Source organism: Pelodiscus sinensis, chromosome 9 (genome assembly GCF_049634645.1).
Source record: "Pelodiscus sinensis isolate JC-2024 chromosome 9, ASM4963464v1, whole genome shotgun sequence".
Taxonomy (NCBI): Eukaryota; Metazoa; Chordata; order Testudines; family Trionychidae; genus Pelodiscus; species Pelodiscus sinensis.
Genome location: NC_134719.1, coordinates 14,925,369 through 14,937,422, shown reverse-complemented (window position 1 = coordinate 14,937,422; position 12,054 = coordinate 14,925,369). Strand labels below are relative to the sequence as shown.

The following is a 12,054-nucleotide window of genomic DNA, read 5'->3' as shown; positions in this document are numbered from 1 at the left end:
ACCTTCTACCCGACTCTTTGCAGTTCACTATTTCTGGGTCTCCACAGTATCTCCCTTCTCTGTGGCATCTCAAGTCTGTGTGTAGGGGTCCATCTCCGGCTGTCTAGGCTCCACATCCTGCACTGAGGGCAGTTCTCCCACAGGAGTCAAGAGGACATCTCCTTCCTCATGAGCCCAGACTGAGCTGTTCTGCTGCCTTTTATATCCTCTCTCTAGCTGGAGCATGCCCAGTGGAGCCGAGGGGGTGTGGCCTCCTTTGTCAAGAGAGAAAGATTAACCCCTGCTATACCAGTGCAGGATTGATACACCCCATTCCCACTGCCAGACAACTAGAGGAATCAACTGGAGTTAGACACCTAAATAACTTTGAGAATCTGGGCCTTAATAACTTGATTCGATTTTGCAAATATTACACAGGTTCTCATGTCTCTTTGACCTCTCATGTTCACATCCCAACTGCCATAGCCATGGTGGCAGCAACAGCAGATGGTGGTATATAGAATGAACTTCCATCCTGCGTGGTCCCTTGAATGTTTTCCTTCACCAAGAGTCAGCACTGGAAGGATTAGACTTCTGAAATCTCTCAAAATTACATCTCCAAACTCATTTGTCGTTGGCATTGCAGCCTACTTTCTTCAACCTCAGGTCTATACGCTTTCTGTAAAAGTGTAGCTTCTGCATGTCGGACATGACCCCACTTTTAGAGAGCCCAGGCACTCTAATATACTAATGATGAGCCTGGGGGACAGAACAGAAGAGAACAGAACAGAAGAGAATATCTTGTGGAAAAATAACCAGGCCTCAATTAAACTTGAAAAGGGAGAGTATTAAGGTAATGACCATTACAATACACTAGTTGTCATTTTTTCACCCCAGGATTAGTACTCTCCAATGGACATAACTGGAAACAACAAAGAAGATTTGCTTTATCAACTTTAAGAAACTTTGGCCTGGGGAAGAGGAGCTTAGAAGAACGCATACAGGAGGAGAACAGATACCTCACAGAGGCATTTGAGGAAGAAAAAGGTGAGAATGAGAGAGAATGACACACTAAGTGTTCTATCACAAATTGTAGCCACAAATGTGAAATAACTGAGATTTGCCTGAAATATGAAATTAAAGCTAGATCTTTCCTAGCGCTCATTTATGATGAGGGATTGGGTTTAGCCCATTAGACACACATGCACTTTGCTGTCATCCAGATCTGTATACAGATTTAAAAGTTTGGTGGTTTTTGGATTTCATGTTTTTATATCTGTCAGTAATGACATAGGGGGTAGTTGTAGACTACCCGACATAGTCAATGAAGAGGGGATTTAAATATCCTCGGCTTCATTAAAATATAAATGGCCATCGCGCTGTGCCGGCTCAGCTGATTGTCAGCACAGCACGCGAGTCAAAACACAGATTGGACAACAAGGGAAGCTTTTGTTGACCGCTCCCTTATGCCTTGTGAAATGAGGTTTATAGGAGCGATCGACAAAGGCTTCCCTCAGCTGATCCGGCACGGCGCGACAGAGGCACAGTGACAGAGGAATGTAGTCTAGACATACCCTAACTCCTGAGCTGTCAGCTTCTCTTCAGCCTCCAGGTAGCCACACAGATTTGCAAACTGTCTCACAAAAGAGTTCATTGCCAAGATTAATGACAAGGGAGAGAAAGTGGTTCATAATAACACGTGCAGCATTTCCCTACACTATAACAAAGGCAGAGACCTCTCATGAGGTACAACTGTCTCTGTGCAGAGAAAAAAATCACTTGACCTGGCAGTTCTGCTGCATGCAGGAAAAGGCAGCTCATTAAAAGTTTTGTCAATACTTATGTGACAATGAAGCAAACATTGCTGAAGGGATGTGTCTGAGTGTGTGCAAGGGAGTGTGATAGATGCACATGTTGAGAATGGATTTTGTACACATCAACTAGTTTATGCCTGTCAACACCATTCTTCCCCTTTTCTACAAAAACCAGAAGAACTCCAATTTCTCCCTTTTTCTCTTCCAGGGCAACCTTTTGACCCTCATTTTAAAATTAACAATGCTATATCCAACATTATCTGTTCCATCACATTCGGGGTCCGGTTTGAATATCATGACAGTGAGTTCCAGAAGTTACTGCAGTTGATTGATGAGAATTTGTATCTCCAGGGAAGTATTTGGAGCCAGGTAGATCTCATTTGATTTTGCCTATAGCCTCATGAACACAATGGCCACGCCCTCAGTAGTTTCAGTATCACAGAGTCCTATTGGTCCCAGATTAACCATGACATTATCCTGGCTAGGGCATCCATGCTGTCCTATTCCCCAACAAATCTCTCTTCACCTCAGTTCCCCCTCTAGCTATTCTCTTCCACCCTGCCCCCCTGAAGGTAATCCTGCCAGATCCTCTAGCCTGCATTTTCGGTACCAGTGTCCCCTCCCCCCATACACATAGTGCGATGTCTAATGGGGATGAAGACCCAGTGGACTGTTTTATTGCGTATCAGGGAGTTGTGCCTTAGAAGAAAGAAAGGTGAAAGGGTCACAAACCCTCACTGTTCCCGAGCAACGCCCTTCCTGGTTGTCTCCCAGTGTCTTGGACTCTGCTCAGGGGAGAGATATCTCAAAGATTTGTGTGGCGCCATTGATTAGCTTGCGGCAGTGGGGGTGGCAGGGTGTCTTCATGCCACAGGCCAGGTGGGAGATGACCCTGGAGGAACAGTCAACCTGCCATCAAAATCAGGGACTCACCCAGCCAGGAGCTCCTTCAGGTGGCCCCATTTGCAGGGACAAAGTACTGTGTTTCATTATGATGCAGGATCATTGAGCTAGACGAAAAACCCAGCTTTCCAGGGAAACGTTACCCAAATGAGGTTGGACCTTTCTCCTCTTGGTGCCTCTCAGTTCAGCACCGAAGAGTGACGGGGCTGAGACATAACCCGGCCAGAACAGCAGCAGTCATGTTGAGAGGCAAAGTACAGTGCCTGTGTCCATCTGCTCGTGGTGCTGGGCCTGGGCAGTTTCCCATGTGCTTTACCAGCCCTTCAATACCAAAGTCCAACCTCTGATAAAAATTGCAGTAACGTCAATAGTATCAACATCATGTGTCGGCATGTGAGGCCAGGTTCTGGGGTAATGAACTTTTTGTATTTTTCCTGGCATTTTAATCAGCAAATCATTAACAAGGTGGTCTCCTTCCTTCTGAAGTGTCTGCTATTGCATAGGCTCAGGCAATAGAGCACATGATCCTGTGGGGTAGGGGTGAGCAAGATATGTCCTGGGGCTGCTTCCAGCCCACCCAGCCATCGGACCCGGCGTGCGGACCCGCCTGCCGGGGTGCTCAGTCACACAGCAGTTGCTATTTGAAGTACAGAACTATTCCGTGTGACTCTCTGCTCTGAAGGAAGGGGGAGGTTTTGTGTGGTCTCCAACCCCACCCAATCGTCACCTTCTATTGGGAGGAAACAACTTGTCAATAGAAAAGGAGAGAGAATCGTCTGGGAAATGGGGGCAGCGCAACCCTCTCCCCTCTTCTGGAGCTGAGAGCCACATGCAGGGCATAGCCTGCAGTTTTAAGTGAACTGGGGCTGCAGCAGGCAGGCAGCCCAGCCTTCCTGGGAGATGCTGCAGGGCTGCTGGCTGGGAGACACTTAGGTAATCACCTCCCAAGGTAATCACAACCTTGCTTCTGGCATCACTTCCCTTCACACACCCCAACTCTCTCCTCCAGGTCACCACCCAAACCCTGTACACATCCTTGCCTCAAGTCACAACTCCCTTCCAGACCCTGTACCCCGTCCTACACCACTCCCCAGGCCTGAATCCTCTCGTGCTCCCACTCTGCCTACCTGACCTTATACCCCAATCCCCTGACCCAGGTCACTACCCCCTCTTTACCCAAATTCCCTCTCATACTTCACACCATCCTTTGAACCCCCAATTCCTTACTCTGTTCACCCTTGTGCGCCCAAGCTCCATCCTAGGCCCTGCACCCATCCACAGAAATGTGCAGCCCTGGACCACTTTCAAAGATCCTGGAGTGCCCCCCCCCACACACACGAAAAATTATTGCCCACCCCTGCTCTAGGGTTGCCAAAGCAATGGGAGCAGTGGCTGATAACCAGCCCAGTGGAGGGCTGAGAGAAAAGAGTCCATATCTTAGCAAGATGGTTAAAAAGTCTGTCTCTGTAACAGATTGCCTGAGCAATCATGGCCAAGTCACTTAATCTCTGCGTCAATTCTCGCTATGTAAAATGACGTTAATTCATCCTTTTTTCCACCCTTTGTTTGTTCTGTCTATTTGGATTCTAGGCTGCTCAGGTCAGGGACTGTCTGAAATGAAGATGTGAAATGTATAGCATGCTGGGCTGCTGATATCCCCTGAGGACTCTGAGCACATCCATAATGAAATTATGTATTAGGATGGTTTAATAAATGTGGTCCCTCCAGTTGAATACAGGGGGGTACATGAAATCATAAAATGGATTTCTCTAAAGAGGCAAAATCATATTGAGTTGTGTTTGTATGTCAAAAGCTGTACAACACCTTCCCTAACCTAATGAAATGGATCCCAGGACCCCATCACACCATGTTCAAAAACTGGGAGAAACTGAAGTGTTTTGTGAGGGAAATTATTGCAAAGCACAAAGAGGACTGGAATCCCTCAGAAACCAGAGACTTCATTGACTCTTATCTGAAGGAAATGGCAAAGGTAAGAGATCAGAGAACAAAGCAAACTGGAACAATCCACTTCTTTATTTTAAAAATTAGAAGTAGAACTACAGTGACAGAGATCTCCAGATGAATTGTCTGAGCATCTGACCCTCCATTAGTGAACAGTTCAAAACCTCAGGGGCTGATTCTGCAGAGCCTTTAAGCCCATGCTTTGCCTTAAGCAGTGAAGAGTAGGTTCACTGAAGTCAGCAGGCCTTCTCACATGCTCGAGTGCTTTGCTGAAGTAGGGCCTAAAAATAGTAGGGGCCAGACCAAAAAGTCAGTTAAAGTGCCTGAGATTCTTTCAGAGACACCAGCAGGCCTTGTGCTAAGAGCTAAAATCAGCTCAAACTTTTCATTCTCAAAAATTATTCCCGAAGCACAGTGTTTCTATCTAATGGTGCTGTCCTGTGAGGGGCTGTGTTTGCTCAAATCTCTCTGAAGGCAGTGGAAATGCAGGGCACCCAGCAGTTTGCATACCTGAGCCTGGTATGATGTTTACATGTCTTTGTATAATACTAATAAATATTGTTTTCATACCTCCCACTTTATGTCTTTGTTCTAAGGTGGATGCTGACCCTAGTTTCCATGAAGAAAATCTCTTATTTTCCACACTAGATCTTTTTTTTGCTGGAACTGAAACAACATCTACAACCATCCGCTGGGCTCTGCTGTACATGGCCACAAATCCAGAGATTCAAAGTAAATGGACATGGATTATTTCTTAATATCACTTGAATTTCTGCCCTTAACCCTTGCCCCATCAAGTTTTTCAGAGAATTCAGAATATGGTTTTATTAACAGTCTGTACAAAGGTGCTTTCTTCCCACAGTTGCCATTTCCCCGCATTTAGAAACCTTTCCTGCTTTTCCTTTTTTCTCCCCATTAGTTACACCTCCAGCAACTGGCACAGGGCTAAGGGGTGGAAACCATAGCTGTAACAACTTTGATTTAAGAGGAAGCTGGCTTTGTGGCTAATGCATATGTAACCCTTCTGCCAGGCTGAGTAAATAGCAGCAAGGGCCGGGTTCAGTATCTAGGGGTCTCCTCCCAACAAGGTAATACAACACCGGCTCGAGCCCCCACCCAGTGACCTGGGAAATCTTACATACACCTCTGTGTGCCTCAAAAGAGGCAATTCTTCCCCTCTCGCAAGCACAGAGCCTCTGTATAGTAGCAAACCTTTAATAACATGAGGTAACCAACATCTGCATTAAATTGGGGAAACACCACTAAATTGGGGAAACACCACAACTCGGATTTACAGACCAAACATGAGGAAAGGCCCTCCCCCCAGCCACAAATCCCCCCAAAGTCCCAAAAGTCCAACACCCCAAAAGTCTCTGCCCCGGGTCAGTGCTGCCCCAGGGTTCAAAAGTTCACCCGGCAGAGTTTCACCATCCCAACCTGGAGGGGTGGGGATCGATGCACCTTACATGCACCTTACGTGGTCCGGTGGTGGCTCCTGCCGCTGCTCCGCCGGCTGTCTGCTGCCGCTCCTACCAGCCACAGGTCCTGCACTCAGCCGCAGGTCCTGCACTCACCGGTCGTCCCAGCAAACCACTCTGCTGTCCGCCTGCACTTGCTGGTTGTCCCTTGCAAGCTGCTCTGCTAGTAGCCCAGCGCCAGGCTCCCCTCAGCAACAGTGATTTCAGCACTCGTCCGCAGCACAGCACCAGTCTCCCCACAGCACACAGGCTACGTCTACACTGGCCCCTTTTACGAAAGGGGCATGCTAATTTTAAACTTCATAATAGGGAAATCCGCGGGGGATTTAAATATCCCCCACGGGATTTAAATAAAGATGTCTGCTGCTTTTTTCCGGCTTGGGGAAAAGCCGGAAAAAAGCGTCTAGACTGGCCCGATCCTCCGGAATAAAGCCCTTTTCTGAAGGATCTCTTATTCCTACTTAAAAGTAGGAATAAGAGATCCTCCGGAATATGGCTTTATTCTGGAGGATCGGGCCAGTCTAGACGCTTTTTTCCGGCTTTTCCACAAGCCGGAAAAAAAGCGGCGGACATGTTTATTTAAATCCCGTGGGGGATATTTAAATCCCCCGCGGATTTCCCTATGCTGACTTACCTGCTTTGCATCCCTTTTCCGGAATTTGGGGCCAGTCTAGACGTAGCCTATGAGTCTATGAGTCTATGAAATGTAACTTGTGGATTTTAAAAAGGTGGACCATGGGAAGTGTCCTCTTTAGCCTTCAGATGTGTGGTAGAGAAGCAACCAAGGGGCCTGTGTTGAAAATAATGGAAGATTAAGCCTGCTTTCTGTCATGAAAAATAGCTGCGATCCCTGGACTCTAAGCAAGGTATTGGCTTGACCCTGTGCCTGAACAACTGGAGAATGTTGCCTGACTGAGAAAAACAGCACATAAATATTTTCAGGCTCAGCTGTCCCTTAGGTCAGCCCAGTAATTGACTTTGCTCTTTTGTATTGATAATGTCTTTACATTTGATTTTGAGAAGTGGAGTAAATAAATGCTTCTTGCATTCCGTGTGGGTATTAAAGGAGGTTTTCCTATTATAATTCAATTACACTTAAAAATGGTTCTCATCTCTCTCTCATTGCATTAGTCTCTGCCTAATCAGCTGCAGTTTTCTTATGTATTTGTATATTTAGATCTACATTGCTCACTGATACTCTTTTCAAAGCATAAATAGAGTGTTCTTAGAAATACCTTGAATCATTGAACTCTAAACCCTGCCCAGTTTAAGCCTGTTGTTCCATGAACATATTGTTTGTTCTCATACCCATGATGACCTCTGCTCTTTTCCTAGAGAGAGTGCAAGCAGAGATTGACACAGTGATTGGCCAGTCTCGACAGCCCACCCTAGGGGACAGGGACAACATGCCGTACACCAATGCAGTTGTTCACGAAGTGCAAAGGATAAGCAACATTTTGCCTTTCAGTGTGGCTAGAATGGCAACAAGGGACACAACACTGGCTGGATACCAAGTGCCAAAAGTAAGCTGGGAAGAAATGTATCTTTCATTTCTCATCTTGGTTTAAGAACTTCATAGAGATGAGCCCTACCCAGTACCACAGACAGATACACCTTTGCCATGAGGAAGACACAGTTCCAACTCTGTACCTATTTTGGAAAGCAAGGAAAATACAGAGAAGCACTTTCAAATATTGGGATATAATTCCCAAACCAAAATCTTGATACTCACATTCCCAAGCTTTGCAATCTTCATAAAACATGATTTAAGTGATTTATATTAACTGCATGAAACCCTAGTAAAAGGACTAGGAATTAGGTCCTGCACAAGTTCACCACTGTGGCTGTTCCTCAAGAAAGGTCAGCCAGGCTCTTGGACCCAGAAACTTGAACTTATTTGAGCACCTAAGTGTTCTGGAAACTAGTGGGAGTTACGTGCCTAAATACCTTAGAGGGTCTGAGCCTTGGTGTTTAGAGATGGGAGTGAGTGATTTGTATTTAAAGGTGGGGAATATCTTATCTTCAGCAGATACAGAATTCTGAATTTCTTTTGTCTCAAGCCACAGCATTTCTGACTCCACCTCGCCATGACGCTGAGCCACAATTTCTCCCTATGGAAGGGAGCAGGCTGGAATTTCTAACTAATTTCCCAGCATTTGTTTAGCAGAGGGTCTCCTCAGATCCTAACCTTTGGGCACATTCTTCTTCTCCAGCTTGTAGACTGATGCTCAGAAAAATTGGGACACACCCAAGCTCAAGGGAATTCCGGAGTGGAGCCAGGCAGAGAACCATTCTACCAGTCGGTGGGCCGCAAGAAACCATTGCTTGTGGCGAGCTTCCATTCTCCCAACACAAACCCCTCATTAATGCAACTTAAAAGAAATGTGTGCACAATAGCAGAAGGAAAGTGCATTGTATAAGCCATACAGTTTTTTTTCCTACTGGAATTGCTAAAGTGACATGCACATAAAGTAAGGGCACATGAAGTGAGATGCACATGCTGATTGCACACATCATTGACTGAGAACCACATGCTGTCTCTGCATCCCATCAGAATACCACTATGGATGCTTTCGCACACCCCACAAACTCTACGTAAACCAGTGCAGTTAGCAAAACTACTCTATACCTGGGAGACCATCTTGGTTACAACAACCTTGCAGCGCACTGAGATGAAGGAGGCCCTCTCATGTGGCCCACTAACTAGCATAGGTTGCCCATTGCTGTTCTATGCACAAAAACGTCATGTAAGCCCAACTACCACCACATTCATGACAATTTAGCTTTTAAAAAAGAAAGGTGGGTGGGTGAGTTTTGCTCCTCTATGAATCTTTATGTTGTATAAAAATTCCTGAGAGTATTTAATTTTTTTGGATTGGTTTTTACATAAAATATTGAATCCTGCCTACCTTGTTTTTCCTAGGAAATGCATGAGAACTTGTAGGTTTATAGTATTGCACCTACGAAGGAAATGCTTAAAAATGCTTAAAAACAGTTGGAAGAAATTCTCTCTTTTGTCAAAGATTAACACTCCTCTCTTTCCTTCAAATCTGTGATGTCTGCCATTCTGTTCATTCTGGTTCCTCCAGAAATACTAACAGCAAAACCAGAGAAAATGAAATTTGAGGTTTGAGATAAATATAAGGTAAAGAACTGGCTGGAAAATTATCTTTTAAATAATCCTGTTGTCCCTTCTCTGTATATCATAAAAGATTAAAAAGAAACAACATGGTGCCTCCTTTTTCACCTCTTTGTGGGTCACAATTAAAAATGGAATCGGGGAAGTGTTAAATTTCTTTTGTTCTCTTTTTTTAGGGTACTGTTTTGCTTCCCACTTTGACATCAGTGCTGTTTGACAAGAATGAGTGGGAAACCCCTCACACTTTTAATCCTAAGCATTTTCTGGAGGATGGTCGATTCAAGAAGAGAGAAACTTTCCTTCCATTCTCTGCAGGTGAGATGTGTCTGACACTCTCCATTAGCATTATAGCACCAAGTCTTGGGCCTTCTTTTTCACGTTAGGCAAAAACCCACAGTGTTTATTAGTGGCAGAATCTCAATGGAAAATGAAAAGCTCAGAAATAAAACTCATGAGCAGCATTCATGTCCCTGTCCAGCTTGCACAGTTTTGTCATAGGTAGAGGGCATGTCATTCTTGAACAAGTGCTCCTTCCTAAAGCGGAGCTAGACACAACCACAGAAACAAAGGAAAAATAGTGTAGACATAACCAAAAGTGGGTAGAAAGAGGAAGTAGCCTACTTCACTTGTTAGGAACATCAGAGTGAGGTTAGGTGGTGCCTTCCTCATCTTTCACTGTTCCTTTTCACTTATTGGAAGAGGCACCATGGGGAATAAAACATGAGGAAGATAATACAATGTTGGAGATCCCTGAAACACCTTCCTAAAATACAACGAACCATTAGAATATTTTACTATAGGATATGATGGATTCTCCATCATTAAGGACCTGATCGCACAGTGTTAAGTCAATAGGAACTTTAGCATTAGCTTCTCTGAGCACAAGAACAGGTTCTAAATCAAACCTGGAGAATTTCAAAATGCTGTGCTCTATGATTATCACAAATTGTTGGGCATAATATAGCAATCTCTGGGTGATGTTCTATGGCCTGTTGTAGGCAGGTCTGATTAAATGGTCTAATAGTCTCTTCTGGATTTAAAAATCTCTGAAAAGAAAGAAAGAAAACAGGAGAATCAGTTTCATACTCACTCCCATGAATGTCATTTTAACACTACTGGAGTATCAGCCCCTAAACCCAGTTTGATTTAGGATACAAACTTTACAGCTAGCCCATTTTTCTCTAATGACATAATTTTGACTCTGTCAGTATAGCCCCACATCTTTTGGGGGAAGTTCAGCTTTAAAGCCAAACTTTGCAGATCAGACTTCTCTCTGATTATTTCTTGTTCAAAAGTCTCGCCAATTTAGATACATCTACATAGCAACATTATTTTAAAATAAGTAGCGTTATTTCAAGAAAACTTAGGCCACGTCTAAGTGCGGGTATCCATAAACTCAGAGTCAAGGCCTCCCATTTAGGAATAATGCTGGCTAGACCTGCCTGTGTTCAGCGGTCCATGTGTTATGTCATTGAGAAGCTAGGTCAGGGACAGATTACACCTGACCTGTGGTATTTTAACTTTTCGATCAAGAAATAACACAGCGGTGTGTGGCAGACGTGATAGGGAAGTAAGATACCAACTAGACACAGAAATCATAGTTTTCTGTCAGTTAGGTATGTGATTTTAAAAAATCAATATAAATTAAAACATCACACCTTTTCTAGTGTGGATGCAGTTATGGCAAGAGGAATCTGTTATACAGAAATAAGGTAGTAGTGTAGTGGCATAGTTAAACTGTGTAGATCGGGACTTCAATAGCCATGCAGAGATGCAGTTGATCTTCCAAGAGTTATCAAACATCATTGTTTCTATCATGAGAAGGAATTACTGAAGTACTGCCGTAATGAATGTAAATATTAGCATCCACAGTTATAAATGAAGGAAACTTTAGTACTAAATACAGCAAATGGTGAATCAGAAAGGGGGTGGGGACTGATGACAAAACCATCTCTTCTTCCCCACAGTTCTGAAATTGCTACCATGGAAAATTAACACCTCATTTGTCATGAGACCTAAACTGTTCTGACAAGGACCTTTGGCTGATGTGCACAACTGTTTTCTTTTCAGGAAAGCGGGGTTGCCTTGGCGAGCAGCTGGCTAGAACAGAGCTGTTCCTGTTCTTCACCATCCTCCTTCAGAAATTTACATTCCAAGCTCCAAAGGGCGTAAAGCTAAGCCTTGAGTTCAGAATGGGAGCTACTCTTTCTCCGCAGCCATACAAGATCTGTGCAGTGTCTCGGTAGGGAGAGTCAGAGCAATTTTGTCATTGGCCCATTTCTCAAAATAATTAGTATTTACCGTGCTTGTTTATAGGGCTGCATCTATCCTACCATGCTGGCAGTTAGTCTTGATGTCCCTCCCAAAGCAGCCTGTGTATGCAAACTCAGAACAGCCTATTCATTCTTACTGCCCTGTGAATCTGCAGACCTGGGTTTTAAAAAAGGTGAATGTATTTCATGAATGCCTTCAAAAGGAACATGTTTCATTTGCAGTTTTTCATGACACAACAGCTTTGTTCAATAAATTTTGCTTCTGTGGAAACAACAAAGTTTTTTCTCACTTTTTAAACAGGGTTAGGAGAATTTAAAGGAAAAAGCAGGATTTTTCCTACCAGACCTCGTGCGAGCCAGGATTGAGCAGTCCCAGCTCACACCGAGTACCGGACCACTGCGCCTTTGCCTTTTAAACATAGTAAGAGCCGCCCAGCACTTTGTACATTTAGAAGGCAAAGCTGCAACAATGGTAGGACCAGGACCCAGCACAAGCGGGAACTGAG

The 12,054-nt window shown here is 44.4% G+C and overlaps 1 protein-coding gene across 3 annotated transcripts in view; it reads left to right on the top strand.

The window, feature by feature from the left end:
* The window catches only part of LOC102449417 (cytochrome P450 2J2-like), a 37,391-nt gene extending 25,565 nt beyond the window's left edge, over positions 1-11,826 (top strand). Inside the window, exons 3-9 of one of the 3 annotated variants that reach the window (XM_075936098.1) lie at positions 877-1,026; positions 2,002-2,162; positions 4,510-4,686; positions 5,255-5,390; positions 7,472-7,659; positions 9,452-9,590; positions 11,346-11,826. In XM_075936098.1, coding sequence (XP_075792213.1) covers positions 877-1,026; positions 2,002-2,162; positions 4,510-4,686; positions 5,255-5,390; positions 7,472-7,659; positions 9,452-9,590; positions 11,346-11,521 — 1,127 coding nt within the window. In that variant the 3' untranslated portion in view covers positions 11,522-11,826. Of the gene's footprint in view, positions 1-876; positions 1,027-2,001; positions 2,163-4,509; positions 4,687-5,254; positions 5,391-7,471; positions 7,660-9,059; positions 9,423-9,451; positions 9,591-11,345 lie in introns of those variants that run through there. The other 2 variants (XM_075936097.1, XM_075936099.1) reach the window with 2 other exon arrangements.
* The last annotated feature ends 228 nt before the right edge of the window (positions 11,827-12,054 follow it).